The sequence below is a fragment of the Tupaia chinensis genome, unplaced genomic scaffold, assembly GCF_000334495.1.
Source record: "Tupaia chinensis unplaced genomic scaffold, TupChi_1.0 Scaffold144111_1, whole genome shotgun sequence".
NCBI classification, from domain to species: domain Eukaryota; kingdom Metazoa; phylum Chordata; class Mammalia; order Scandentia; family Tupaiidae; genus Tupaia; species Tupaia belangeri.
The window spans coordinates 76,710-103,943 of record NW_006203966.1 but is presented as its reverse complement, the minus strand read 5'-3'; the positions used below and the strand labels follow the sequence as shown (position 1 = coordinate 103,943).

The 27,234-nt window shown below is 36.8% G+C and overlaps 1 protein-coding gene across 1 annotated transcript in view; it reads left to right on the top strand.

The window, feature by feature from the left end:
- The window catches only part of LOC102499325 (oligophrenin-1), a gene marked incomplete at its 3' end in the record, with an annotated part of 66,169 nt that overhangs the window by 11,219 nt on the left and 27,716 nt on the right, over positions 1–27,234 (top strand). The window contains exons 3-6 of the mRNA XM_006165966.1: positions 3,697–3,807; positions 7,220–7,324; positions 21,839–21,968; positions 24,597–24,697. Coding sequence (XP_006166028.1) covers positions 3,697–3,807; positions 7,220–7,324; positions 21,839–21,968; positions 24,597–24,697 — 447 coding nt within the window. The remainder of the gene's footprint in view (positions 1–3,696; positions 3,808–7,219; positions 7,325–21,838; positions 21,969–24,596; positions 24,698–27,234) is intronic.

The following is a 27,234-nucleotide window of genomic DNA, read 5'->3' as shown; positions in this document are numbered from 1 at the left end:
TTGTTTAAGGTATCCATTTCTTCTTTCAAGTCATGAAAAGACTTCCTCATCTCCTGGAGCTCCTTGTCTCTTTTCTCTTCCATCTCAGTTAGTTTGGTCACTACAAATATTCTGAAGTCCTTATCAGACATGTCCACAATGTCCATTGTACTGACTGTGGGTGATGTAGACTTGATGATTTCCCTTGAGGGAGAGGTCTTTCTTTGGTTGCTCATACTTCTTGAGCCTCTGCAATTCTTCCTAGTCATCAGGCAATTTGTATGTTGTTTCCTAACTTATTTAAGGTATCTCTGAGTGTTAAAAGTTATACAGGATTAGAAAATTGATGATTTCTGTTATGGTTGGCCTACCTGTTGCTCACCATTACCATTAACTATTACCACTAGTTCTGGATGGCCCAAAGTCCTTTCTGTTTCTAAGGAGTGGTGAGCCTCCAACCGACCTAATAAGCAACACCTCAAGAGCAAAGAAAAACAAAACAAAAAAAGAAATTGTGCGGCACACAACACGTTCCGGGCACTATTCAAATAACTAAAATTCAGATAGTCCAAAGGCAAGTGGGAAAGGGCAGGGGGATAAGTCATAGGTGCTAGGCAGATGGGCCTGCATGTGCAGGCCGCCTGGTGTCTAGAACTGCTGGCCAGCTCGATCCGGTTTGCAAGTGGGGTGGAGTGGGGTGTGAGTTCATCTTAAAGTCCCACACAACCAATCTGAGGTCCAAAGAGGAATAGGGGTGGGGATGCATGAAGGTCCAGGGCGGTCAGGCCTGCAGCCTTAGGCCAACTGGTGTCCAGAACAGCTGGCCGGCTTCATCCAGTTTGCAGGTGGGGTGGGGTACAAGTTCATCTTAAAGTCCCATGCAACCAACCTGGGGTCCAAAGAGGAATAGGGGTGGGGATGCTCAAAGGTCAGGGCGGTAGGGCCTGCAGCCTCAGGCAGCCTGGTGTCTGGAACAGCTGGCCAGTTCGATCCGGTTTGCGGGTCGGGTGGGGTGCAAGTTAGTCTTAAAGTCCCATGCAACCAAACAGAAATGGATTCATTTTCCTAATTCTTTACAAATATAGTGGTTTCTAAAATTAAGGCTTCATGGACACCTTGTATGGCAGAGCGTGGTCAGCACAGTGGCACGGTCTCCCCAGTGACCATGCAGAAGGAACTGAGCACCACAGGTGGAGAGAGAATCTTGAGAATGATTCTTGAAGTGTGAGCTCATGTGTTTCACTGTGAAATAATTCAGTGCTGTTTTCTCCTTGCTACTATGTCCTCCAGTGTGGGAATCATGGGAGGAGTGTTGAAATTGGATTTATGAAGGAGAGTTTCCTTCTTTTTACAACCAATACAGTGAGGGGCAAACAATTCTCTAAAAGTCACAATATTTAGATTTTTAGTTAATATGTACCTAGTCTTCTCTAAGGACTGGTTAATGGCTGAGCAATAAAATAGGAAACTATGTTAAGAGAAAAAGAGAGTAGGAAACAGCAATAGGAAGAAAAAGCAAAGAAATGGGAAGAAAAAGCAGAGATAGGAAGAAAAAGTGAAGAAATAGGAAGAGAAAGAAGGAAAGAACTTGAATGAAAAGTAGAGGAAAAAAATATGTCACAGAAAATAAAACTGGGTTTAAAAATGAGAACCACTTTTGCGCTTGCATGTCATGCTAAGGTGCAGGAGAACAGAGATGGAGATGCCTGGATGGACTCTGTTGAGGGTAAAAGAAAAAGAGAGAAATTAGCAAGATAAATTCATAAGGAAAGGGACAGAAAAGCTTTTTTTTTTTTAAAGAGAAAAAAAAAAGTTTGAAGGAACAGAAAAGACCAAGAGGGAGACACAGACTTTTACTACTTAGCTATCACTGTGGTCTTTGGGCGGGGTGGACCCTAGCTCAGGGAGCTTCATAGCTGTGAAGCTGAACCGAGAAGGTACAGGAGAACAGCGATGGAGATGCCCGGACAGATTCTGTCCTGCGTGAGAGAGAGAGAAATTAGCAAGTTACAAGCCAAGGAAGGGGACAGAAAAGCTGTTTTTGTTTTTGTTTCATTTTTAAAGAAAAAACAAGTTGGAAGTAACAGAACAGGGCAAGAAGACGATGCAGATCCTGCATACCTGGCTAGCGCTGATGCCTGTGCAGGGGTACCCTAGCTGGGAGAGCTTCACAGCCATGAATCTGGACCCAGAAGCTACAAGAAAGCAGAGATGGAGCTGCCTGGAACAATTCTGTCCTGGCTAGCACTGGGGTCTGTGGGGTGGTGTGGGGAGACCCTAGCTTGGGGAGCTTCACATCCTTGAAGCTGGACCCAGAATGTACAGGCCAGCAGAGATGAAAGCAGAATGTACAGGACAGCAGAGATGAAAGTCCCTGGATGGATTCTGTCCTGGCTAGCACTGGAGTCTGTGAGGGGCAGGGCGGGGGTGGTGGGGGGAGACCCTAGCTAGAGGAACTTCACAGCCATGAAGCTGGACCCAAGAGGTCTCCTTTGGATTCTTTCCTTGAGTTTTTAGCTGATTGCTAATAGTACCCATTTGTTCTTGCATATTATTTTTTCCCATTAGAGACTACCATATTAATCATAGTTACTTTAAATTCAGTCTTCTAATTCTACAGTCTTTGCAGTATATGGGTTTGGTTCTGATGTGTGTTCTTTCTTTTCATACTATGTTTGTTTGTTTTCACTTTTTAGCATGACTTGTAATTTTTTGTTGAAAGCCAGAGATGATATTTGTGTCAAATAAACCAATAAGTCTTTGTAAATTCTTATGTTTACCTGCCTAGGAATTAGGCTGTTCATAGTTTGCTGTAATTGTAGATATCAGACACTGAAATATATTCTGGTACCCATAGTATGTTAGGATTTTCATAGAGATTTCTTCTTAAAAAAGGTAAGAAATTGCAATTCTTTCAGTTGTAATTTCCCATGTACTATCTACTAGCCTGAACTTCTGTTCTGGTATGCTCTGATTCTCTGTATTCACCTCTCTATCCAGTTTTGAAGCAGCAGTTTTTCCTCTTATTTCTCTTTTCTTTTGTTATTATTATTATTTTATACATTCAATTGCTATATATCATTTGGCTTATAAAGAGAATTTCAGTTTTCTGTTTTATCAAAGGAGAGTTGTTGATTTTCCACTTGTTCAGCTTTTTTGTTGTATTGTATAAATAGGCATGATGACTTTCAGCTTCTTACATGTCAGATCAGAAACTGTAAGTCTTGGGTGAGTTATTTTGGGGAGGAGGGGAGGTGGAGGACAGTCAAGTCAATTTTTTAATTTATTGGCTTCTTATTCTCAGTAAATTAAAGGGGTAGAATTATTATTATTATTATTATTTTGGAGAGAGTTTTTTTCTATATGGTGTGTGCACTCCCCAGAGAGATTGCGAGAGACATAGAGACAGAAAGCAAGAATCACCTCCCAGGCGGATGACCATGCTGCAATCCCTTCTCTATTCTCCTCTCAGGATCATGGGTATGCATGCACACATGCCCCTGTGAGTTTTATGCAGCGGCATCCAGGACTCAGACTGTGGTTGACTATGTGAGAGTCCAGTAATTTAATCATTATGCCATCTGCTGGTCCCCAAGGGGTAGAATTATTATTTGGTGACTAAATGTTCCACTAATTCTACCATTCTGTTGAATTTATAAGCACTAATTTTCAGGAATGACTGTGTCATGTTGTGACAGTTGTTGCTCTTTTCTTTAGGCAGACCTCCAGGTGGACAAGGAAAGGCACAATTTCTTTGAGTCCTCACTTGATTATGTTTACCAAATCCAGGAAGTTCAGGAGTCCAAGAAGTTCAATATTGTGGAGCCAGTAAGTACTATCTGTTGATGAATGGTCTAAAAATATTTACCAAATGCCAAATAAATGTGGAAAACTGATCATAAATTGGAAACTCAAAGAATGTAAGTGCTTAATAATGAATGGAAAGAATGTGGTCATGCTGGCTTATGTTTTTCTTATTCTCTCTCTAATTTTTTATATTAATATTCTTTCTTTCTCTCCTTCCTACCTCCCCCATTTTTCCTTCTGTGACTGTTTTTGTTCATTCTTTTTTCCCTCTGTCTCTTTTTCTCCCTCCTTTAATTCCTTTGTCACTCTTCCTATTAACTTGTTCCTCTTCCTTTCATGATTTCAGAAAGCTTCTAAATGTACCTGTTATATTTTGGGTACTATGCTAGGAGCTTATGTTCCTGGTATTTAATGACTTCCCATTCTACTATTTTTACTTCTATCTTATATGATTTTTTACTTCATTCTCCTTAATTGATTATAGAAGGTTATATTCTTCAATTTGATAAGTATGTTGAATTTTTGTCTTTCTTCTTTATTTTAAAAATAATACACTCATTGCAGAAAAGTAAACATATATCAAGTAATGATGATGTACCCTTAAAATATGTACACTTTAACTTCTTAATTTTAGCCCAATAAAGCTGGCAAAATGTAGAATGTAAATTCAAATAAAAATAAAAATGGGAAGAAAAAGAAAACACTTACAAGGCAAAAATAAAACAAAAACAGCAAATCTCAAATACAGAGATAATCACTATTAAAATTGTGGCACTTTCCCTTTCAAATTCTCTGTATATCTATTATTTCTCTTTCTCTATCTGCGTATGCACACATACTTGTAGGCATAGGTGTGTGTACATACATGTGCACATGTATGTATATTGCACATGAGCATGCATATCTGTGTACATGTGTTTCTGTTCTCATTTGTATATATCTATAAAGGTTTATGTATGTACATCTATTTATTCATTTATTAAGCAAATGTTACCAAGTTTCCACTATATGTCAAGCATTATGCTAGGTAGTGAACATAAAAGACTCACTTTTTGTTTATATTTATGAAGACTACATCTAATAGAGTAGACAGAAGGCAAACACTATGTACATATTTAAAATAATGGCAAATTGTGATAAAAGCTATAAAAATAAAGAACAAAAATGAGCAGCTATTTTATTATTACTTTTTTAAAAATTGCCAAAAGTTCACCTGTTGAAATATCCATTTTGTAATCCAAATAATAATGTGATTGAATGTATAAAAGAAAATGAAATGAAAAAAGAAAAAAAAGGAAAAAAATTGCCAAAAGGTACTTGTACTTGCCAGAGAGAGACAGAGAGAGACGAAAGGTGGGACAGCACCCTCTGTAAGGGATGCTTGTGCCTCAATCTCCTCTCCTCCATTTATTTCTCCTTTGGGGGTTTTGGACAGAATTGCATATGTGACTGGTGTGTTCTCCAAGCTGCCAGATCTGGGACTTGAACCATACAATTGGCCATGTGGGTTTCAACTACCTTACTCATTATGCCACCAGCTGGCACAACAGCTACTTTAGATTAAGTGATCATGGAGGACCTCTGAAAATACCTTTGAAGATGAGGTCTATGTAAAAAAAGATTCAGTCATGAGGATAGTGAGAAGAGAACATCATATTACATACACACAGAAACATGTGCACAGCCCTGAGTGAAAGATGCTGTGTTTAAAGTATGAAAAGATTAGTATCTTTAGATACTGTTGAGGGAAAAGGAGAGTGGCAGAAGGTAATGTATAATAGGAAGGAATAGATCTATAGGCATGCATAGGGATTTGGATCTTAGTCTTAAATACCATGGAAAATAACTGAAGGGTGTTAAATAGGGTATATCATGGACTGGTTTTGTTGTATGGAGACTAGCTCAGAAGGGGCCAAGAGTGAAAATAAGGGAAGCCAGTTAGGAAGCTATTATAGTAATCTGAGCAAGAGGAAATACTGGTTTGGTTTTGGTGTTGGTAGTGGAAATTGTAAAGTATGGCTATATTAGAGATATATTTCAGATGCAAAATTAGGAAGTCCTGGTGGATTAGAATAAAATATGAATGAAAGAGAACTCTGGGATGATTCTTTAGTATCTGACTTGAATGACTAAGTAGGTAATGATGTTTCCTGAGATGAGGAAGCTCAGAAAGAAACAAGGTTTGTATTTAGAGGGTTAGCATAGTACACTTATAAACGCATATAAACCATGCATGTATATGTGTGTATATTATATGGTTTTATGTGTATTTATATAGGTATGTATATATATGGATATTCATGGTGTACATGTTTATATGTGCTCATCCATTTGCTTCCTAAAAAGAATAGAGCAATTTTGCTTCCTATTATACCTTGTCAATGTTGAGCATTAATTTAACAATATAATTTTATAAGGCCAGCCCATGTCCTGGTGGTTAAAGTGACTGGTTCCTACGTGGCCAAACATGTGGTTTGAATCCTGAGCCCTTATGTCTTGAAAAACATGCCAAGCACACATGTGTGCATGCCCACATCCTGAAAGATGGGAGAAATGGAGAGAAGGGATTATAACATGACTTTTTCCTATGGGGAGGGGGTGCTTTCTCATTCCTCTCCCTAGGACAAACATATGTGCCCTCTGGCAAGTGAAAACATGTGTGTGTATAAAATATTTTCTTTTGTTTTTATGTATATTTGGTTTTAAATGGGGTTGAACATTCTGAACATTTAAAAATACATTATTCATCATTCACGTGTCTGGAAATTGGTTCAGACTCCATTGATCTTTTAGCATCATGACAGTCTTCATTAAGAAACAAAATCTTGGGGCCAGCAGGTGGCATGGTAGTTAAAGACACTGGACTTCCACATGGCCAACTGAGGTTCAAGTCCTGGACCTGGCGACTTGCTTTCTCAGTTTCCCTCTCTCTCACTCTTACTCTCATTCTGTCCCCCTCTGGTAAAATAAAAATAAATAAATAAAGTTCAAATAAAAATAAATCTTAAAAAATGATGCAAAATCTTACTTTATTCACTTATCTATTTACTTATTCACTCATCCAACAAATATTTATTGTACACCTACTATGTAGCAGTCCTGAGGATATATATATATAGAAGAGACACACAGTTCATTTCTATACTGTTCAAATTTTGAATGATATTGTATACTATCTGAATGAGATCTATATGGATAAATTTGTTGATTTTTATCATTTTCTGAAACTGATTCCAGGGTAAATCATTAACCTGATAAGAGAATATTTATTTTTAGACCTGTTTATGTTTGCATGACTGCTTTTAACACTGTGCTTGGTAAATACTATGTAGTTTCTGATTAATGAACACTCCATAGTTCTGAGTTCATTATTCCTTTATTTGACTAATTAGGAGGTGATAGTGATAAAGTTATTTTTCCATGTTTTTCCTAGGTCTTGGCCTTTCTTCATAGCCTCTTCATTTCCAACAACTTGACTGTTGAGCTCACACAGGATTTCCTGCCATACAAACAGCAGCTCCAGCTCAGTTTGCAGAATGTGAGTTTGTATTTAGATTTCTTGACCTGTCTCTCCATTTCCAGTTGAATTTCACCTCCATTTACCTTGACCTTGACAATGTAAGTTATTGCATCTCAGCCAATTTTTGAGGATACACTGGTGTGTATCACAATACTGTAGTGCACAGAATATTCCGTTTGAACACTTCTTTGCCTTTGAGACTGACGATTGTTCAAACCCACCTTTCCACGTGACAACACCTCCATCTGTCCAATATTTATTAAGTGTTGGTATTTTGCTGCACCCTCCCAGATCAGAACCCTACAGCCTTATTTAAGTGCAAGTCTTAAGTTATTTCCCTGATCAGTCAAGATGCTCCATTATTTTTATTACCACAAATGTCCATTTTACCCTCTCTTCCTTTTCTCACTACTTATTACTACAGTTAAACACATTATTATTATTTTTTAGAGAGATTTTGTTATATGGTGCATGAGCTCACCAGACACAGAGACACAGAGAGAAAAAGTGAGAAATCACTCCCTCCAGGGGGTGATGACCATGCTGCAATCCCTTCTCCTCTTGGGATTTTGGGTATGAACGCACACATGCCCCATGTGAGTTTCAAGCTACTGGGTCCAGGACTTGAACTGTGGTCAGCCATATGGGAGGGAGTCCAGTACCTTAACCACCATGCCAATGACTGGCACCAAATTATTTTGAAGGTTTTCTTTTCCATGCCAGTTCTTATAGATGGGCACAGGTACAACCTGTCCATTCTTTTCACATATGAGGGACTTTAAAAAGTTTGTGGAAAAATGGAATTAAAGTATGAGTTAGTTTTGGTTAAAAAAAAATTTGGAAATCTGTGAAGTTTTTTTCAGAATACACATTTTCCATGAACCTTTTGGAGACTCCTCAATTATTCTTTAACTCATTCATTCATTTATTTAACTCTTATTTAATGGATATTTATAGATCCACTGTTCATAAACTCTGTCAGGCAGTGTGAAAGATATGGACATACCAAAATGAATATCTTGGAGGAGAGAGATGTAAATTCAGATAAATCATAATCCTTACAATAAGTGCTAAGGTAGAATCAAGACCAAAATTTTAATTTAATTTTAGTTTTTGTTATAGTTTAATTTTGCTAAAACTTTGTTATAGTTTTTGTTATAGCGTGTACTTGCCAGAGAGAGAAAGAGAGGGAAAGTGAGAAATCCCAAAAGGGTTGGCAGTGCCACAATTTTTTCTCCTCCATTCTCTCCTTGGGATTTTGGACATGCGTGGACACATGCCTGGCATAATTTTCCAGGCTGCTGGGTCTGGGACTCGAACTGTGGCGTTGGCCATGTAGTATCCAGCTGCCTTAACCTTCATGCCACCTGTTGGTCTAAGACCAGTTTTTTTTTTTCTTAGCTTATTTATTTATTTATTTTTATACATTCAATCACTGTATTTCATTACAGCTTGTAAAATGGATTTTTTCCAACATGAACACACTATATAATAGACCAGTTAAAGATATTTATATACATATTATTATCAACAGATAATTTGACATTTTTGTGTTATTTAAATGTTTCCTTTTCCACTTGATTTCCTGCCTTGCACTTCTATTTCCCAACCTCCTCCCTCACTGTCTCTAGTATCTATAATTTTTCTACATGCTTTTATATCTTCTAATCTTTCAGTTTTTACCATAGCATCTGGACATTCAGCATATATTAAGTGGGGACGTACAAAGCCTCTCTTTCATAGTCTGGTTTGTTTTATTTACCATGAAATCTTCCATATTCATCCACTTTCTATCAAATGCCAAAGTCTTGTTTATCATAGCTGAGTAGTATTTCATAGTGTATATGTGCCACACTTTTTCAATCCATTCATCTGTTCATGGACATTTAGGTTGTTCCATATCCTAGCAATTGTGAATAATGGTGCAATAAACATGGATGTGCAGGTGTTTTTCTGATTGAATGTATTTCTATCCTTTGAGTAGATGCCCAGGAGTGTAAATGCTGGATTATATGGTAGTTTGTAGATCTTTGAGGAACTTCCATAGTGTTCTCCATGGTGGCTGTACTAATTTACATTCCCACCAACAGTGTAGGAAAGTTCCCTTTGTACTACAGCCTCGTCAGCACTTATCATTTTTTATTTTTTTAATCTTAGTCATTCTGACTGGGGTTAGGGATTGATTTCCATTTCCCTTATGTTAAGGGATGTTGAACATTTTTTATATGCTTTTTGGCTGGTCATATGTTTTCCTTAGAGAGTTGTCTGTTTAGCTCATTTTCCCATCTTTTAATTGATTTTCTTTTGGAGGGGAAGTTGTTTGAGTTCGCTGTATATTCTGGTTATCAGTCCCATATCTGATGCATAGATTGCAAATATATTCTCCCATTCTAACCATTGCTGAGTCACTATTTTTTTATTCCTTTTTGCTGAGCAGAAGCTTTTTAACCTGATGTAATCTCACTTGTCTTGTTTTCGGAATATTTGCCTGTGATTTAAGGGTCTTATTTAAGATGTCTCTGCCTGCTCAGATGTCTCTAAGAAGTTCCCCTGCATTATCCACAAGTAGTTTTATAGTTTGAGGCCTTTAGTTTAGATATTTGATCCACTTTGAGTTGATTTTTGTTAATGGTGAGAGATAGGGGTCCAGTTTCATCTTTCTACAGGTGGATACCCAGTTTTTCTAGCACAATTTGCTAAAGAGATTTTTTTTTATACCCCCTGGACTATATGGTGCCTTTGTCAAAAATCAGCTAGCTGTATGTTTTGACGTTTACTTCTGGGGTACCTTTTCTGTTTAATTGGTCCAAATGCCTGTTTTTGTGCCAATACCATGCTATTTTGATTATCATAGTTTTTAAAAAAATTTTAAAAAGAATTATTTACTTTATTTATTATTACTATTATATTTATATTTATTTATTTACAGTCATTCACTGTATATCAATACAGTATACAAAATTAGATATTCTGTCCAGTATAAATTGTATATTGGCTCAATCAAGGATATAACCATACATGTTACTATCAACAAATAATTTTCTATTTCCTGTTTTTTATATATTTTGCTTTTTTACCCCCACCTTGATTCCTTACCTCTCACCCTCTGCCAATTCCCACCCTTCTCCCACACTGTCTCTGGTATGTATAGGTATGTATAGTTGTTTTCCATGCCTTTTTTTTCCATATTTTATTTTTCACATTTATTTATTCCCTAAAGATCTTATTTAAGATCTCTAAATTAATTAATTTAAAGACTTACAATAGCAAGCACAGCTAACATATACATATTTATGAGTGACAAGATAATATAACATGACCAAAGTTACATAGTTAATGAGAGTGGCCTGGATTTAAACCTGAGCATCTGTTTTTAGTTTCAAATCTCATGTTCTTTCTGTTAAGGTATTCTATCTACAGTAGATCAGTTGTGTTACAATAACCACTAGTAACTTAAATGACATAAAGTGAGCAACTCAGTTCCTCAGTCTTGACAGATATATTCTAAGGGCTCACTATTCACAGAACATATAAGCCTTATAGAAAGTTATATTGGACAGTGCTATGCCAGATAATCTCAGATCTCTTTCAGTTTAACCATACAGTGGGTCACTCAGATTCCCTAGTATCTCATAAATGTGTAAGTAATTTTAAATTTTAGGTTTTTTAGCTTAGGTGTAGGCCTATTTAATGAGCTCTAGTGTATTTCCAGCATAAGACCAAAGTAGTCTCTTCTACCAGGACTAAAATTTAACTTCTGGAGCAAGTATCTATCCCTTATAGCACTAAAAATTTTGGACCAGCAGATGATGGAATGGTTACTTTGCTGGACTCCCATGTAGTCAACCAAGGTTCAAGTCCTGACCCAGTGACTTAAAACTCTTGTTGGGCACATATGCGTGTGTGCTGAAAATCTCAAGACTGAATGGAGGAGAAGGGATTGTGGTGTGGCCATTCCCCACCCCCAGGGAGTCATTTCTTGCTTTATGTATCTCTTTCTCTCTGGTGAGTGCATGCACCCTATAGCAAAAATCTCTCTTTTTTTTTTTTAAAAAAAAAAATTAAGGTAGAAGGGATATATCCAGTGCATATTATTTGGAATATCAAGATGGTCATTTTAAAACAAGAGTATCAAAGTAGAAAGTTCTTAGAAGAGAAACTAGTGGATGCGCTTCCACTGCCTGATATCATTGGTTAGGTTAACATGGGTGTTACTTGGAAATGACCAACATTTAAGCAGAATGAGTTCTCTCAGAATGAGTTCTCTCCAGTTCAGCAATACTGGATTCCCCTTGTTCCATCTGAAGTCTCATTAACATTAATACTTAGTTGGGAAAGGACATAACTGAAGGACAGAAGAACCTTTAAGAACTACAAGTGTAGGAGCCAGTAGGTGGCACAATGGTTAAGGCACTGGACTCCTATACAGTTGACCACAGTTTGAGTCCTGGACCTGGTGACTTGAAAATCACAGTGGATGTGTATGCCCAAAATCCCAGGAGGAGAATGAAGAAGGGATTGCAGTGTAGCCATCCTTCCTGAAGGGTGATTTCTCACCTCTTTCTTTCTCTCCAGCAAGCACACATGCCACATGACAAACACCTTAAAAAACAAAAATAAAACAAAACTACAAATGTATGAAATACCACTTGCCATTTTTCTCTTGCCAGTCTTAGTATCTTGTCTTTGTAGTTTTCGTCAGTCTGGCTATAATGTGTCTTGGAGAAGATCTTCTTGGGTTGATTCTATTTGGAGTCCTTTGTATTTCTGTGAACTAGATTTTTTAGTGCCTCTCTAGGTTTTGGAAATTTTCTTGCAGGATTTTATGGAATAGATGATTAATGCCCTTATGAGTCTCTTTGCCTTCTGGAATACCAATTATACAGATGTTTGGATGTTTGATGTTATCTAGTATTTATTGTATATTATTCTCAGTTTTTGGTGCAATTATCTCAGTCTTTGTGGTGGATTTTTCTAGGCCAGCAATTCTGTCTTCTATGCCTGAGATTCTATTTTCTGTATGATCTAGTCTGCTTTTAATACTTTCAAGGGAGATTTTTGACTTTCTGTATTATAGCCTTCATCTCTAACAGATCCATTTGTTTCTTTTATAAAGTGTATAATTCCTCTTTTAGATCTTGTAAGAATTTCCTCACCTCCTGGACCTTGTCAGCGTGTTTCTTCTGCCTCTTTCACAGTTTATTGTCTCTCTTCTCTTCCATCTCTGTTAGCTTCAACTTTATGAATATTCTATATTCTTTATCAGACATTTCCATGATTTCCATTGAACTGCCTATGGATGAAGAGAGTTATTCTTTTTCCTTGAAGTAGAGATATTTTCTTGCTTTCTCACATTTCTTATGGCCCTGCAGTGATTTCTAGTCATCTGATGGATGGTGTGTTTCTTCCTAATTCTTGAAGTTCAATCTGAGTGTCCAGGAGTGTTCAGAAGGAAGTGATCTGGAATCTCTTTGCCATTCCGTTTTTATCCCTTCGCACAGCAGATTCAGTGGATATTGAGGAACATGTTAATCCTAATATTATTTAAATGTTTGGCTATGGTTCCCTTAGATCTGTCTAGAAACACAGAGAGTACAATTTGAGGAGAAGAGTGATGAGATAAAAGAAAAAGAAAAGGAAACAGAAAGAGAGAGAAAAGAAAAGAAAAACAAAAGCAAAAAACACACAAAGAAACAGAGAGAAAGAAAAAAAAATTTAAATTATTTATTTTTGAAAGCAAAAAATAAAAAAACACACGGCGGAAAATTACTAGTTATCAGGAGCCATGGAGGAGTCTTCTTCTGAAGGCCTGCCCCTTGCCTCTCCCGGATGAGCGAGGGAAAATGATTAATAGTGAGATAAAGGCGGGGCTGAAATCAAGAGTATACTTTACCTTAAAAAATGTTGAAAAGGAAAAATTACATAAAAAGAGAAGACAGAGACAGAGGCAGAGAGAGACAGAGACAAAGACACAGGGAAGGCTAAAGGGGCTCCCTACCACTCGTGTTTGTGGTCTGGGGGCTGAATTATTAGTAGAAAATCTTCATTTCTCTTTTTTTCCTGAAATCACTAGTTCTCAGGAGCCATGGAGGAGTCTTCTTCTGAAGGCCTGCCCCTTGCCTCTCGGGATATCCTTCGAAAGTAACTTGACCTTTCTGTCTTGCCAGTTTTAGTATCTTGTCTTGTGTTAGGGAATATCTTCTTGGGTCTAATCTTTGTGGGTATCTTTGTATTTCTTAGGTCTCGATATTTTAGTGCCTCTCTAGGTTTGGAAAGTTTTCTTCCAGGATTTTATTGAATAGACTATCAATGCCCTTATTAGTTTCTTCACTTTCTGGGATACTGGTGATCCAGATATTTGGGCATTTAATGGTATCAAGTATTACTTATATGTTATTCTCATTTTATGTTTTTTTTTTCCTTAATCTTTTTGGTGACTTTTTCTAGGTCAGAGGTTCTGTCTTCTACATCTGAGATTCAGTCTTCTTCATGATCGAATCTGCTTTTGATCTTTTCAACAGAAGTTCTGATTTCCTGTATTATAGCCTTCATCTCTAAAAGTTTCATTTGATTCTTTTTTATAATGTGTATCTCCTCTTTCAGATCGTTCAGGAACTTCCTCACCTCCTGAAACTCAGTGTGTTTCTTTTCTCCTGTATCTTCTAGAGCTTGTTGTCTCTATTCTCTTGCATCTCTGTTAGCTTTGCCACTATGAATACTTTAAATTCTTTATCTGACATTTCTCTCCGCTTTGCCACTATGAATACTTTAAATTCTTTACCTGACATTTCTCTCAATGAATTCTCTTTTATTCTTTGTGGAGGAAGAAGAGTTATTCTTTTCCATTAGAAGAGAGATAATTTCTTGGTTTCTCATATTTTATGTACATCTGTGGTAGTTTCTGTTCATCTGATGGATTATGTGTTTTTTCCTATGTTTTGGAGTTATATCTGAGCATGCCGAGGAATGTAGAGGTGATCTGCACTCTGTGAACAGTACCATTTTTCTTCTTTTGCTGATTAAATGAAAATTGAGGATTAATCTATCCTAAAATTATTCAGGTATTTGACTATTGAGCACCTTGACCTGTCTAGAAAGTGTGTGGAGGCCGAGCAGAAAAGTGAGAAAAGTAAAAAGAAAAGGAAGAATAGAAAAAATAATTTATAAAAGGAAAAAAACGATAAAAACAATAAGAAAAAGAGAAGAAAACAATTTTTTTTTCAAAAAATGAAAACCGTAGCATGTACTAGTATGCCACGTGAATGGGGCCACTCAGAACTCATATATAGATGGCTGCTGATTGACTTATCCTGTGGGTGCAGGGGAAAAGGTAAGAATTAGAAAGATGAAAGAGCAGCAGAGAGCTAAGTTTAAATTTTTTTTTAAAAAATTAGGGACCAATAGTTGACGTAATGGCTATGTTGCTGGACTCCCATGTAGTCAACTGTGGTTCAAGTTCCGGACTCGGTTACTTGAACTCACACCGGGCATATGTGCATGTGTACCCAAGATCTTGAGAGGAGAATAGAAGAGAAGGGATTGTGGCATGGCCATCCCCCCTGGGAGGTGATTTCTCGCTTTCTGACTCTTTGTCTCTCTCAGTTTTTCTGGTGAGAGCACGTGCCCTATAGCAAAAAGAACTTGTCCAAAAATTAAAAAAATAGAGAGAGAGGGAGAGAGATGGAAAGAGACAAAGAGAATAAGTAGGGTACTCTAGCCTGGCTCCTGGCTAGACCTGGGGAGCAAGAGGGTGAAGTCTGGGCAGAGGATCTTTGCTAGTTGAAATTTCTGAATGGAGCCAGAACTCATAGATAGATGGGTGCTGATTGGCTGATCCTGACTCCTGGCTAGACCTCAGGAGCAAAAGGGTGAAGTTTGGGTTGAGGGTCTTTGGAGGTTGAAATCCTGATTATCACAGCTTTGTAATATATTTTGTGGTCAGTGAATTTGACGCTTCCTATTCTGCTCTTCTTGCGCAATATTGCTTTTGCAATATGGGGTCTTTTATGATTCCAGATGAATTCTGTGATTGTTTTTTCTAAATCTGTGAATAGCAATTGATATGATCATACAGTTTTTAATCTTTTCTTCTGTTAATATGGTGTATTACATTTATGGTTTTTCTTAAGTTGAACTACACTTGCATCACTGGAATAAAGCCTACCTGGTCATGGTGTATAATCTTTTCACTGTGTTGTTGGGCACAATTTGCTAGTATCTTGTTGAGAATTTTACCATCCTTATTCATCAGAGATATCAGCCTGTACTTTTGTTATTGTTCTTGTTATGTCCTTCTTGGTTTTGGGGATTAGGACGATAGAAGTTTCATAAAATGAATTTAGGAGGCTTCCTTCCTTTTGGATCTTTAGAAATAGTTTGATTATAATGGGGGTTAGCTCTTCTTTAAAAGTTTTATAGAATTCAGAAGTAAACCATTGGGACTTGGGCTTCATTTTGGGGGGGCTTTATTTATCACTGCTTAAATATAATTGCTTATTATTGGCTTATCCAGGTTTTATATGTCTTACTTCAGACTTGGTATCTTATATGTGTCCAGAAATTTGTCCATCTCATCCAGGTTTTCTTTTTTTGTTGATAAAAGTCACTTCTAATAGTCTCTAATGATCTTTTGTATTTCTATTATATCTGTTATAATATTGCTTGTTTCATTGTGACTTTGATTTATCTGGTTCCTTACTCTTTTCACCCTAATTAGTCAAGCTAATGTTGTGTCATGTTTTTAATATTCTCATAGAACAAGCTTTTGGTTTAATTTCTTTTCCATATAGTTCATTTATTCTTTATTTATGCTCAAATCTTTATTATTACTTTTCTGCTGGTATTTTTGTTGTTATTTCAATTCCTTGAGATGTGTTGTTCGGTTGTCAATTTGCCACCTTTCCATCTTTTTCTTTTTTTATTAATTAATTAATTTATTTATGTATATACATTCAGTCACATTGTTTAGCTTACAATGTGAACATTTCAATATGTGAACATTTCTCCCCAGTCCAGTTGATCAAAATATCTTCAATAGGTAACACCACACCTCCCTATCCCATCAATGCTCTGCCTCTGTATCCCTCCTCCAAATGTCCTTCCCTAGGCCTCACTCCTCCACACACACCACATAATATGTACTGAGTGTCTACACCCTGTGACTGAAAATGATTGACTAAAAGATATACAAACACAAGAGATGGGTGTGAATGCCTTTCCATCTTTTTCTTATGTGTACTGATTGCTGTGAACTACTTATGACTTCTTTCCTTCTTTCCCATAGATTATGGAAGCTTGTACACTCGTTATCATTAGTTTCAGTGAATCTTTTAATTTCTGTCTTAATTTCTTCAGTGATTGTGAAGCCATTCAGGAGTAGTCACTGAAACTATTGTTTAGTTTCAATATGTTTTTGTATTTTCGAGAATTTTTTCTGAAATTAATTTCCAGTTTAATTCCATCATGATTAGAAAGATGCTTGATATAGTTTCTATGCCTTCAAATTTGTTAAGTCTTGTTTTTAGCACTATTTTGTGGTCAGTCTCTAGTGAATGCCTTTCCATCTTTTTCTTATGTGTACTGATTGCTGTGAACTACTTATGACTTCTTTCCTTCTTTCCCATAGATTATGGAAGCTTGTACACTCGTTATCATTAGTTTCAGTGAATCTTTTAATTTCTGTCTTAATTTCTTCAGTGATTGTGAAGCCATTCAGGAGTAGTCACTGAAACTATTGTTTAGTTTCAATATGTTTTTGTTCCATCTTTTTCTTATGTGTACTGATTGCTGTGAACTACTTATGACTTCTTTCCTTCTTTCCCATAGATTATGGAAGCTTGTACACTCGTTATCATTAGTTTCAGTGAATCTTTTAATTTCTGTCTTAATTTCTTCAGTGATTGTGAAGCCATTCAGGAGTAGTCACTGAAACTATTGTTTAGTTTCAATATGTTTTTGTATTTTCGAGAATTTTTTCTGAAATTAATTTCCAGTTTAATTCCATCATGATTGTAAAGATGCTTGATGTAGTTTCTATGCCTTCAAATTTGTTAAGTCTTGTTTTTAGCACTATTTTGTGGTCAGTCTCTAAAAAGGTTCCATGCAGGGGTGAGAAAAATATATATTTTGCGATTTTGGGTGGAAAATTCTATAAATATCTATCACATCCATCTCATTTATGGTATTATTTCCTGTATCTCATTGTTTATATGTTGTCTGGATAATCTGTCTGAAGGAGACAGTGGGGTACTGAGATCCCCAATGATTAGTCTGTTGCAGTTTATCTCTATCTTTAAATCTAGCAGTCTTTCTTTCATGTATTTGGGTGCTTTCAGGTTGGGTGCATATAATTCGTATGTGTTATACCCTCTTGGTGAATTAACTCTTTTAGTACTATATAATGTCCTTTTTTTTGACTCTTTTTACAGTTTTTCTGTTAAAGCCTATTTTGTCAAATATCAGTATTGCAACTCAAGCCTTTTTTTTAATCTCCATTTGCATGGAATATCTTTTTCCATTCACTTGTTTTCAATTTATATATGTCTTTATCCATGAGGTGCATTTCTTGTAGGTAGCAAATAGAGGGTTTCTGGGTTTTTATCCATCTATCCAGTCTTCGTCTTTTTTTTTTTTTTTTTTTTTTGGAGAGGTTTTTGCTATAGGGCGCATGCGCTCACCAGGCGGACAGAGAGAGACAAAGAGACAGAAAGAGAGAAATCACCCCTCAGGGGGGATGGCCACGCCACAATGGTCACACCACAATCCCTTCTCCTCCATTCTCCTCTCGGGATCTTGGGCATACACACACACATGCCCGGCGTGAGTTTTAAGCCACCGGGTCTGGGACGCAAACCGCGGTTGACTACGTGGGAGTCCAGCGACATAGCCATTATGCTAACTGCTGGTTCCCTCCAGTCTTTGTCTTTTGATTGGAGAATTTAATCCTTTAATGTTCAATGTTATTATTGATATTTGTAGATTTATTTGTTCCAGCCTTTTTTTAGTCTTTTTTTTTTTTTTGGTTGTTTTTTGTTCTCTTATTATATCTATCTCTCTTTAGTTCTCCTTATATGGTACTCTGTTCAGCACTTGAAGAGCTGGTTTAGTATTGTGAATTCTTTCAGTTTTTGTTTGAGAATTATTTTATACATTCTTCCAATTTGAAGGATAATTTTGCCAGGTATAGTATTCTTGAGTGAAATTGTTTTTCTTTCAGTATTTTGAATATGTGTTCCAATTCTTTTCTTGCCTGTATCATTTCAGTTGGGTGGTCTGATGTTAGCCTAATAGGGTAACCATTTTAAATGACTTGATGTTTCTCTCTTGCCATTTTTAGAATCTTATCTTTGTCTATGATTTTTATCATCCTGGCTATGATGTGCCATGTTGATTCTCTTTGGGGTCTTTTGTATTTCCTGGATCTGAATGTCTGGATGCTTTTCTAGATTTGGGTAGTTTTCTGCAAGTATTTAATGGAGTAGATCTTCTATGTTCTTCTTCAATTCATTGTCTTCTGGAATACCTATTCTGATAGTATTTAGTGCTTCCTGTTTGTTGTCCTTATTTTTTTTTCACTATTTTTTTTTTTGGTTTTTAATCTAAATAAAAGATTTTGTCTTCCAGTTCAGAGATTCTCTCTCCTCTGTGGTCTAGTCTGGTATTAATACTTGAATTCCTGTATTACTGTCTTCATCTCTAGAAGTTCTGATTGGTTCTTTTTATGTTGTCTATCTTCTTTCTTCAAATCTTGGAAGGGTTTCTTCCTCTCTGTCACCATGAATATTCTGAAATCTATTTCTGACATTCCTAAAACTTCTTTTGTGCTGTGTATGATTGAATTAGAGTTGCTTTGTTTTGTTGACTAAGAGCTGTTTCCTTGTTTTCCCATATTTCTTGTGCTTCTGCACTTGTTTCTAGTCATCTGATGGATTATACATTTCTTTCAAATTTTCTGGTATTGATTCTATAATGTCAGGGGGGAAGAAGACCTCTACTTCTCAGATATGTTCTTGGTAGAGGACCTTGTCTTCAAAGAATTGAGAGGTTTTTGTTATAGGGTGTGTGCTCTCGCCAGAAAGACAGAGAGAGACAGAGAGATGGAAAGCAAGAAATCACCCCCCAGGGGGCATAGCCATGCCTCAATCCCTTCTCCTCCATTCTCCTCTTGGGATCTTGGGCATGCACACACACACACACACACACACACACACACACACACTCGGCATGAGTTTAAGCCAACGGGTCCAGGACTCTAACCGGGTTCGGCTATATAGGATTTCAGTGACACAGCCATTATGCTAACTGCTGGTCCCAAGACAGCTTTAAGTGTTGATTCCTTTCCCAATCTTTAGGTAGCAGGTGCACCTGGGACTGAGCTGGAGAATTTCAAATGGGGGAAGGAGTAGGAATCACATAGTGTGTGATTCAGTAAATCATTAACTCTCAAAATATTCTTGGATGGGTAGAAGGCAATTAGAGGTCTGAGGCAGTTTTTCTTCCTTAGTTGGTCTCCCTGGCTGCTGCTGCTCCCTGCTCTGCAGTGCAGACTCTGGGGTGGGGGGGTAATGGGAGTGAAGAGAAGTGAGAGGAGTCAGTCAGGGAAGTACCTAGGGCAATTAGAAGGCAGTGGGATGTCTGAGGTGGTTTCTGCCTCAATTGGTCTCACTGACAGCCACTGATTCCTGCTCTGCAGCACAGGTTCTGGGGATAATGGAGGCAAAGTGTGAGGAACCAGTCTGGGATGGACCTGGGGCAGTTGGAAGGCAATGGGAGGTCTGAGGTGGTCTCCTCCCTCAGTTGGTTTCCTTGAGGTCTACTGCTCCCTGCTCTGCAGTGAAGGCTCCAGGACTAATGATGATGAAGGGGAGACCAGTGTTTTTCTTTTTTTTTTTAAAGAGGTTTTGCCTTAGGGTGTGTGCACTTGTTAGAGAGAGACTGAGATTTTGAGAGGGAAAGTGAAAAATCACTCCCCAGGGGTGATGGCCATGCACAGTCACTTTTCCATTCTCCTCCTGAGATGTTGGGCCTGATTTTCAAGTCACTGGGTCTGGGAATCAAACTGTAGTTGCCCATGTGGGAGAGCGGCAACATAACTGCTATGCCATCTGCTGGTCTGACAAGACCAGGTATTATTGAGGTGGTGACTTTAAACACTAAATTAAATTTACAGATATATTTTTAGATGAAAAATACCAATAACTTTTAATGGAAATAAGCTTCAGTTACTTGTTTAAGAAGAATGTGACTTACAGTTATTATTATTATTATTATTTATTTATTTCTGTGTATTTTCCTCCTTTCTGGGTACTCTTCTTCATTAAAATGTGAAGTGTCTCCATCTTCTGCTGATTTACATCTTCCTACAACCAAATAAATCACTCAAATAACATATGAGGATGTCTTTAAAAAGTTAATGGAAAGTGTATATCATTAAAAACCTATGTGTGGATTTCAAAATTGTTTGCACTAAGATAAATTTTTTCCATGATCTTTTGGAAGTACCCTTGTATATTACTTGGCAAGTATGAGTTGAACAACAAGCTTTTTCATGTATACATCAGGCTAATTCATTACAGAATAATTAATTGAATGGGCTAGTCAGATAGGGCAGCACAGATCACATTTTCAGTCACGTTATGTTGTACTCTTGAAATGGAGCACTAATGACCTATCTAGTGATTTTTATACCCGCATTTTAAATGGTGTCTTGCTATCATGTTTTAGTTGTCTATTTTTAAGTAGATTCCTTCTTACTGTTAGCCTTTGTTATTCATAAATGTGAAAACATAGCTTCTTTTGATCTGTCTTTAGAAGGAGATGCTTTTCATATATTTTATTCTTTTTTGGAAAGGTTTTTGCTAGAGGGTGTGTGTGCTCGCCAGACAGACAGAGAGAGACATAGAGACCGAAAGCGAGAAATCACCCCCCAGGGGGGATGGTCACACCACAATCCCTTCTCCTCCATTCTCCTCTTGTGATCTTGGGCACGCACGCACATGCGCCCAGCGTGAATTTTAAGCCACTGGGTCCGGGACGCGAACCGCGGTCGACTACGTGGGAGACCAGTGACATAGCCATTACACTAATATACACCCATATATTTTATTCTTATAGCCACAATGTGATTCAGGGTCATAGAAGCAGTAATTATATTTCAAGCAAAACTTAGAAGTAGCTATGCTAATATTATCTTTGATAACCTTCTCTATAGTCTCTCTTATTATAATGCAGGGGTCAGTTTTGTGCTCACAATTCTAAGAATTCTTATTTATTGCAACCTTATGTAAATCCCATTAGAAAAAGAAATCCCAATTGCAATTTTATGAATTTATTGCTATTTATATTTGTTTCTCTTCCAGTTTTTAGTACCATTAAACTCTATGAAATTGCTTTCTAGTTACCATGCCATTCAGCATTTGCTTTTGCCTTTTTTTTTTTGCTGTTGTATAGCATATACTATAAGCAGAAAAATCTCTGAGCAATAAATACTTACTTGTGATGATGATAATGATTGTGATGATGATGTTTTGATAGACAAGAAATCACTTCTCCAGTACCCGGGAAGAGATGGAAGAACTTAAGAAAAGGATGAAAGAAGCACCTCAGACATGCAAACTTCCAGGACAGCCAACCATTGAAGGCTATCTCTATACACAAGAGAAATGTATGTGTGAATACAGGGGTATTCACTTGGTTTCATTCAGCTACCACCTACTGCCACTTGAGCATACTAAACTCTGGATACCCATAATGTTCATAGTTTCCTGATACCTACAGCTCCTTGGAACATAGACATGGACTAGTGAATATAAAAAGGGAAATTGAGGGAAGTTATGGATTTGTCTCACAAAGGATTTGTGGTGATAACATTTAAGGTTTCTCTAAGATTCAAATGGAGATTGTTAATCCTTCTGATGACACTTTAACTAATACAAAAAGGGAGGTAGGTGCAAAGAGTCAGAAAAATAATACTTATTTTGTGCAAGTGCTTTAAAAACACCATCTCATTTAATTTTTGAAATCACCTTATGTCCATTTTACAAAAGAAATCAATAAGGCTCATAGAAGTAACCATTTAAAATTGCTCAGTTAACAAGCCTAAGGTTAAAAGCAGGCCCGTGAGATGCCAAAAGGTATGCTCCTACCACTATAATTTATACCATCAGATGAATTACATGTTGTTCTTACAGAACTTAATGACCATCATGATGTCAGTATTTGCTATTCATTACTAACCTAGGAAAATGGGTTGACTTATCTAGTCACTGAAGACTCAAGCTTTCTTATCTCCTAAATGACATTATGCAAACCGGTAAATGGTATTTGATTTTCTTTTTGAATTAAAGTCCAATACCCTGAAGCCTATAATCTCAGTCCCTGCCCAGAGTTATTCTGTCTGAGGAGTAGGCAGAAGAAATGTACCTAGAGGTTATTGGTGGCAAAAAGTCAACACAATTAACAAGAATGGAACATCAGCAGTGATATTATCAAGCTTTTCTCCCATTAGAGCAATTAACTTTTTTCTTTTGAGAGATTTTTGCCATAGGGTGTGTGCATTCACCAGAAAGACAGAGAGAAACAGAGAGACAGAAAGTGAGAAATCACCCCCCAGAGGGAATGGCAATGCTGCAATCCCTTCTCTTCCATTCTCTTGGGATTTTGGGCATGCACGCACACACAACCAATGTGAGTTTTAAACGGCCGGGTCAGGGACTTGAACCATAGTTGACTATGTGGAAGTCCAGCAATGTAACCATTACACCATCTGCTGATCTCAGAAGAATCAACTTTGATAATTTTAAAATATATGATCTCTTTGTCAGGTTCATCTCTTTAACTCTGCATTACAAGTTTCCTCATTCTTAGTGCTAATGAATTTTAGGCTAAATAATTCTTTATTTTGGGGGTGGTCCTGTATATTATAATTTGTTTATCAGCATCCCTGGCTTTACCTCACTTTATGTTAATAGCACTCCCTAGGTGTGAAAACCTAAAATGTCTCCAGGTATTGCCAAATGTCTTTTTGGAGGCAAAATTGCCCCTCTTTGAAAACCACTTCTGTATGCTGTATGATCCTTCCATGCCCCAGTTTTCTAATTCATCATATGGATATGATATTGCTACTCAGTGGAATGTATGATTACTGAGCATCATTTCCGTCAGACACTATGCAAAGTGGCAGGGTGGGGTGGGGAAAATGAATTGATTGTTCATTTTGTTCTTAAGAGTTGACATTCTGATGGGAGAGATAAACAAATATGTGAATAATTATAATGAACTGTATGTAGCACTACATTTGGAACATATATCTAAGAGGAAGTGATGTTTAAGAAAGAACTTGAATGATAAATGGGAATTTGACAGGTAAAGAAAAGGGGGAAGAGAATTCTAGGTATATAGCATTGCATAAGTAAAAACAGGGGTGTGAGAAGACAGTTTATTTGTAGGGTCCTGGTTTACCAAAATAGTCCTGATTCGTATCTGTTATCCTGATGTGATTATTAATACTGCCCATTCTCTTTTAACTATGTATTAGATTTGGATTATGCATTTTATGGGAATTGAAAATAATTCAGTAAGATAGTAATATAGAGATGAGTGTACCAAGACACAAAGCTCAAAAGAAAAGTTTTGATCACATTATGAAGGGCTTTATAAATAGTCTAAGGAGTTTGGGGATAGTGGAAAAGCTATGGGTGGATTATAACATGGGGAATCACTTAAATATGTTTTAAAAATGTTTCTCTACCAAGGAGGAGAGAATGGACTAGAAATGAGTGATCAGAGATGGGTAAACCAGAGAGAAGGCAACTGAAATAATCAATTGAAGAAATCATTAGTTTTTGTACTTTTGACATATCTCCTAAAACATTTAAGTATGACAGTAATAAGTTCCTTAGTAAATTCAGTGTTCAAATGTGTGGAAATAAGAAAGCTAAACAAGAGATACATAGGGGAATGGAAGAGGAAAAACCCAAAGGTCAATAAAATCAAATAGGTTACAGGGAAGGAGTAATAACAGCATAAATTTCTAGCCTCAGGGATATATGGTGATATCCTTCATAGAAAACATGGCAGGGAGAGTAGGTTTGGAGCAAGCCAGGTGCAGATATGGAAAGCAGATGGTAAAGGTTAGGATCTTCATATACATAGTAGTTCAGTGACTATGTAAGCTCAGAGTTGGATCTGAAGTTTCTCAAGAACAAGCTATAGACAGTTTCCATCTTAGGTGTGGACCGACTATATAGCTAAAATATTCATTTTGTCAGCTCACTTTTGCCTCTTTTTGTAGGGGCTTTGGGAATATCTTGGGTGAAATACTATTGCCGGTATGAGAAAGAGACTAAAATGCTTACCATGACACCGATGGAGCAGAAGCCAGGTGCTAAGCAGGTCAGTTCTTGTTCAAATCACATTTTTTGAGATGCATTTGTGACTATATCTCAGTAAGAATGCATGTTGATTGTCAAATAACCAAGTGCATTACTGACATATGAAGCCACTACTTCACATGTTCTCCTTGGCCTTTGTTTGCACTGGGTCAAATACCACTCAGTTGAGTGAATAATCTCTCTGTTAATTATCTCAGACCTTCTGAAAGTATCTACACTCTGTCAGACTATTTATTATTGTAAGTGTCTGTCACATTATACAAAGAAAATGTGCAAAATTATGGAAAAATTTCTTTTAAGAATATACTATAGGTTTTTATTTCTTTTAGGTTTTTACCATAGGGTGCATGCAATCGCTAGACAGAGACAGAGAGAGAGAGACAGTGAGAGGGAAAGTGAGAGACACCCCTCAGGAGAGATGACCACACTGCAATGCCTTCTCTTGTGTTTTCCTCCTGGTATTTTGGGCATGCACGCACACATGCCCGGCATGATTTTCAAGCCATCAGATCTGGGACTCAAACCATGGTCAGCCATGTGGGAGTAAAGCACCTTAACAACCACACCACTTTCTAGCCCCCAAAATAGGACTTTTTAATGTAGCAAAGTTTTAAAATATGAATTTCCAAAATTACTTTTTTGCCTGATAGTTGTATAAACTATACCCACATTTTGTATAATATTCAAATATCTTTAAGTAGTTAATATATCTGATTTTGTTAAACAGTGAGAAGATGATTTACTTACCTGAAATAACCTGAATATTTAATATGTACCCCACCCTGCCCCCCCCCCACACACAGGTTTCTTAAGATACAAGCTGATTGTTAGATTATTTGTATTCTAAAAATAGTTTAGTGTGCCTCTTTTCTTCATGAATTGATTCTCAAGGTTTTAGTGCATGATTTTAACATATTTCTGTTCTTCTCTTCACAAATCGTTTGTTGAAGGTACTTCAAGATTTACTTGTTAGAATAGAAAATAGTACATGAATTTAGGAATTTGGAGAAAAACTGGGCTAATTTCTCTTCATTCCTGGTACTTTCCATGGAAGATCTCTTTATGTGGTTTGTTCACATGAAATTAGAAAGAACTGAGATTTAGCTGCAGACTGTTATAAGTGGTATTTTTGGTTTGTTTGTTTTGGTCTTTAACCCCAAGATTTACAATTTTTGCCTCAAATGTGAATGGCAGATGAGATAGACCTTTAGTGAAATGTACCAAACAGGACTTCTAAAATCTCTATCCATGTTCTTATCATTGGCCAGTTATTCATTTATGCATCCAAAATCCTCCTAAATTTCCAGCTATCCACTTGCCAAAGCACTTTTCAGTGTGGTTCCTATAAATTCATCTTGTGCTGCAGCACAGAATTTGTTCCAAGTCAGTCTGAACTTAGCCAATGTATATGACTGACAAGTGATTATGAGAAAAAATGGCCTGCAATTGCTTCCCTTTATATTGGATTGTTGGAAAAGTTATGTGTATTATTCTATGTTTTTATATGCAAAAATGCATCATGACTTTCCAAACAACTATGTATATATAACTTTCCAAACCGTGGATGTTAAAACTCCTCTTATTGGTGATTTCTCACTGTCCTTCTCTCTGTGTCTCTCCCTCTCTTCTCCAGTGAGCACATGTACCCTATGACAAACACCTAAAAAAAAAAAAAAAAAAACCAAACTCAAATAGGATATATTATAATTAGAATTCAGTAAAAAGTTAACAGTGTAATAAGCTTGTTAAAAGCAAATAGAGTAAGAATTTATGCTTCACATAGCTAATATATTTTCTTTGTAGACTCCGCCCTCATACCTACCCCATACCATCCCGGCCTCCTTCCTGAAAAGGCTTTAAGATCTAGTTTTTCTTCTCCATGTTTTGAAACATCACAAAAGTAAACTTCTGTATGGATGTTTTAAATTTCTGTTTTGCTGGGCTATATTTAGTTTCTATAATATGAAAAATCATCATATTCTTCTGTCCTGGAAATTTTCTGGAATTATTTAATTGAAAATTTCCTCCCCTCTGTATTCTTTTTTCTCTCTGTTGAAACTCTTGAATGAGTCCTCTAGTAAAACAAACAAACAAACAAACAAAAACAAAGCAATAAAACAAACAAGCAATAAAACACTCCTCATAGTAATGTCACTTAGGACTTTTCTCAGTGGTACTTATTGTAAAGCTTAAGAGAGTCAGCAGACACCACTCTCCTACCTTCCTAGAAGATGAAAACAAGTCTTCCTTTTAATTTTTCTTTCCCTCTTACCTTTTCATTGATTGGCTGCTCGCAAAACTACAATGGTACCAGCCTAAGATGTTTTAATCTTGGGTTCCTTATGGAATGGAAAGAGGAACTTGGTCCCTAATTTAGAAGGTGAGGGAAGTGGAAATAGTTACTTGAATTTCCCAAAATTGATGTTGGAAGTGATTTATTCTTGTCAGTTCTCTAACACAGTTCCTGGTATTAGATTAGGTGTTCGAAATGTAAGTAATACAAGTAAAGGATCCTATAATAAAATTAGCACCATAAAA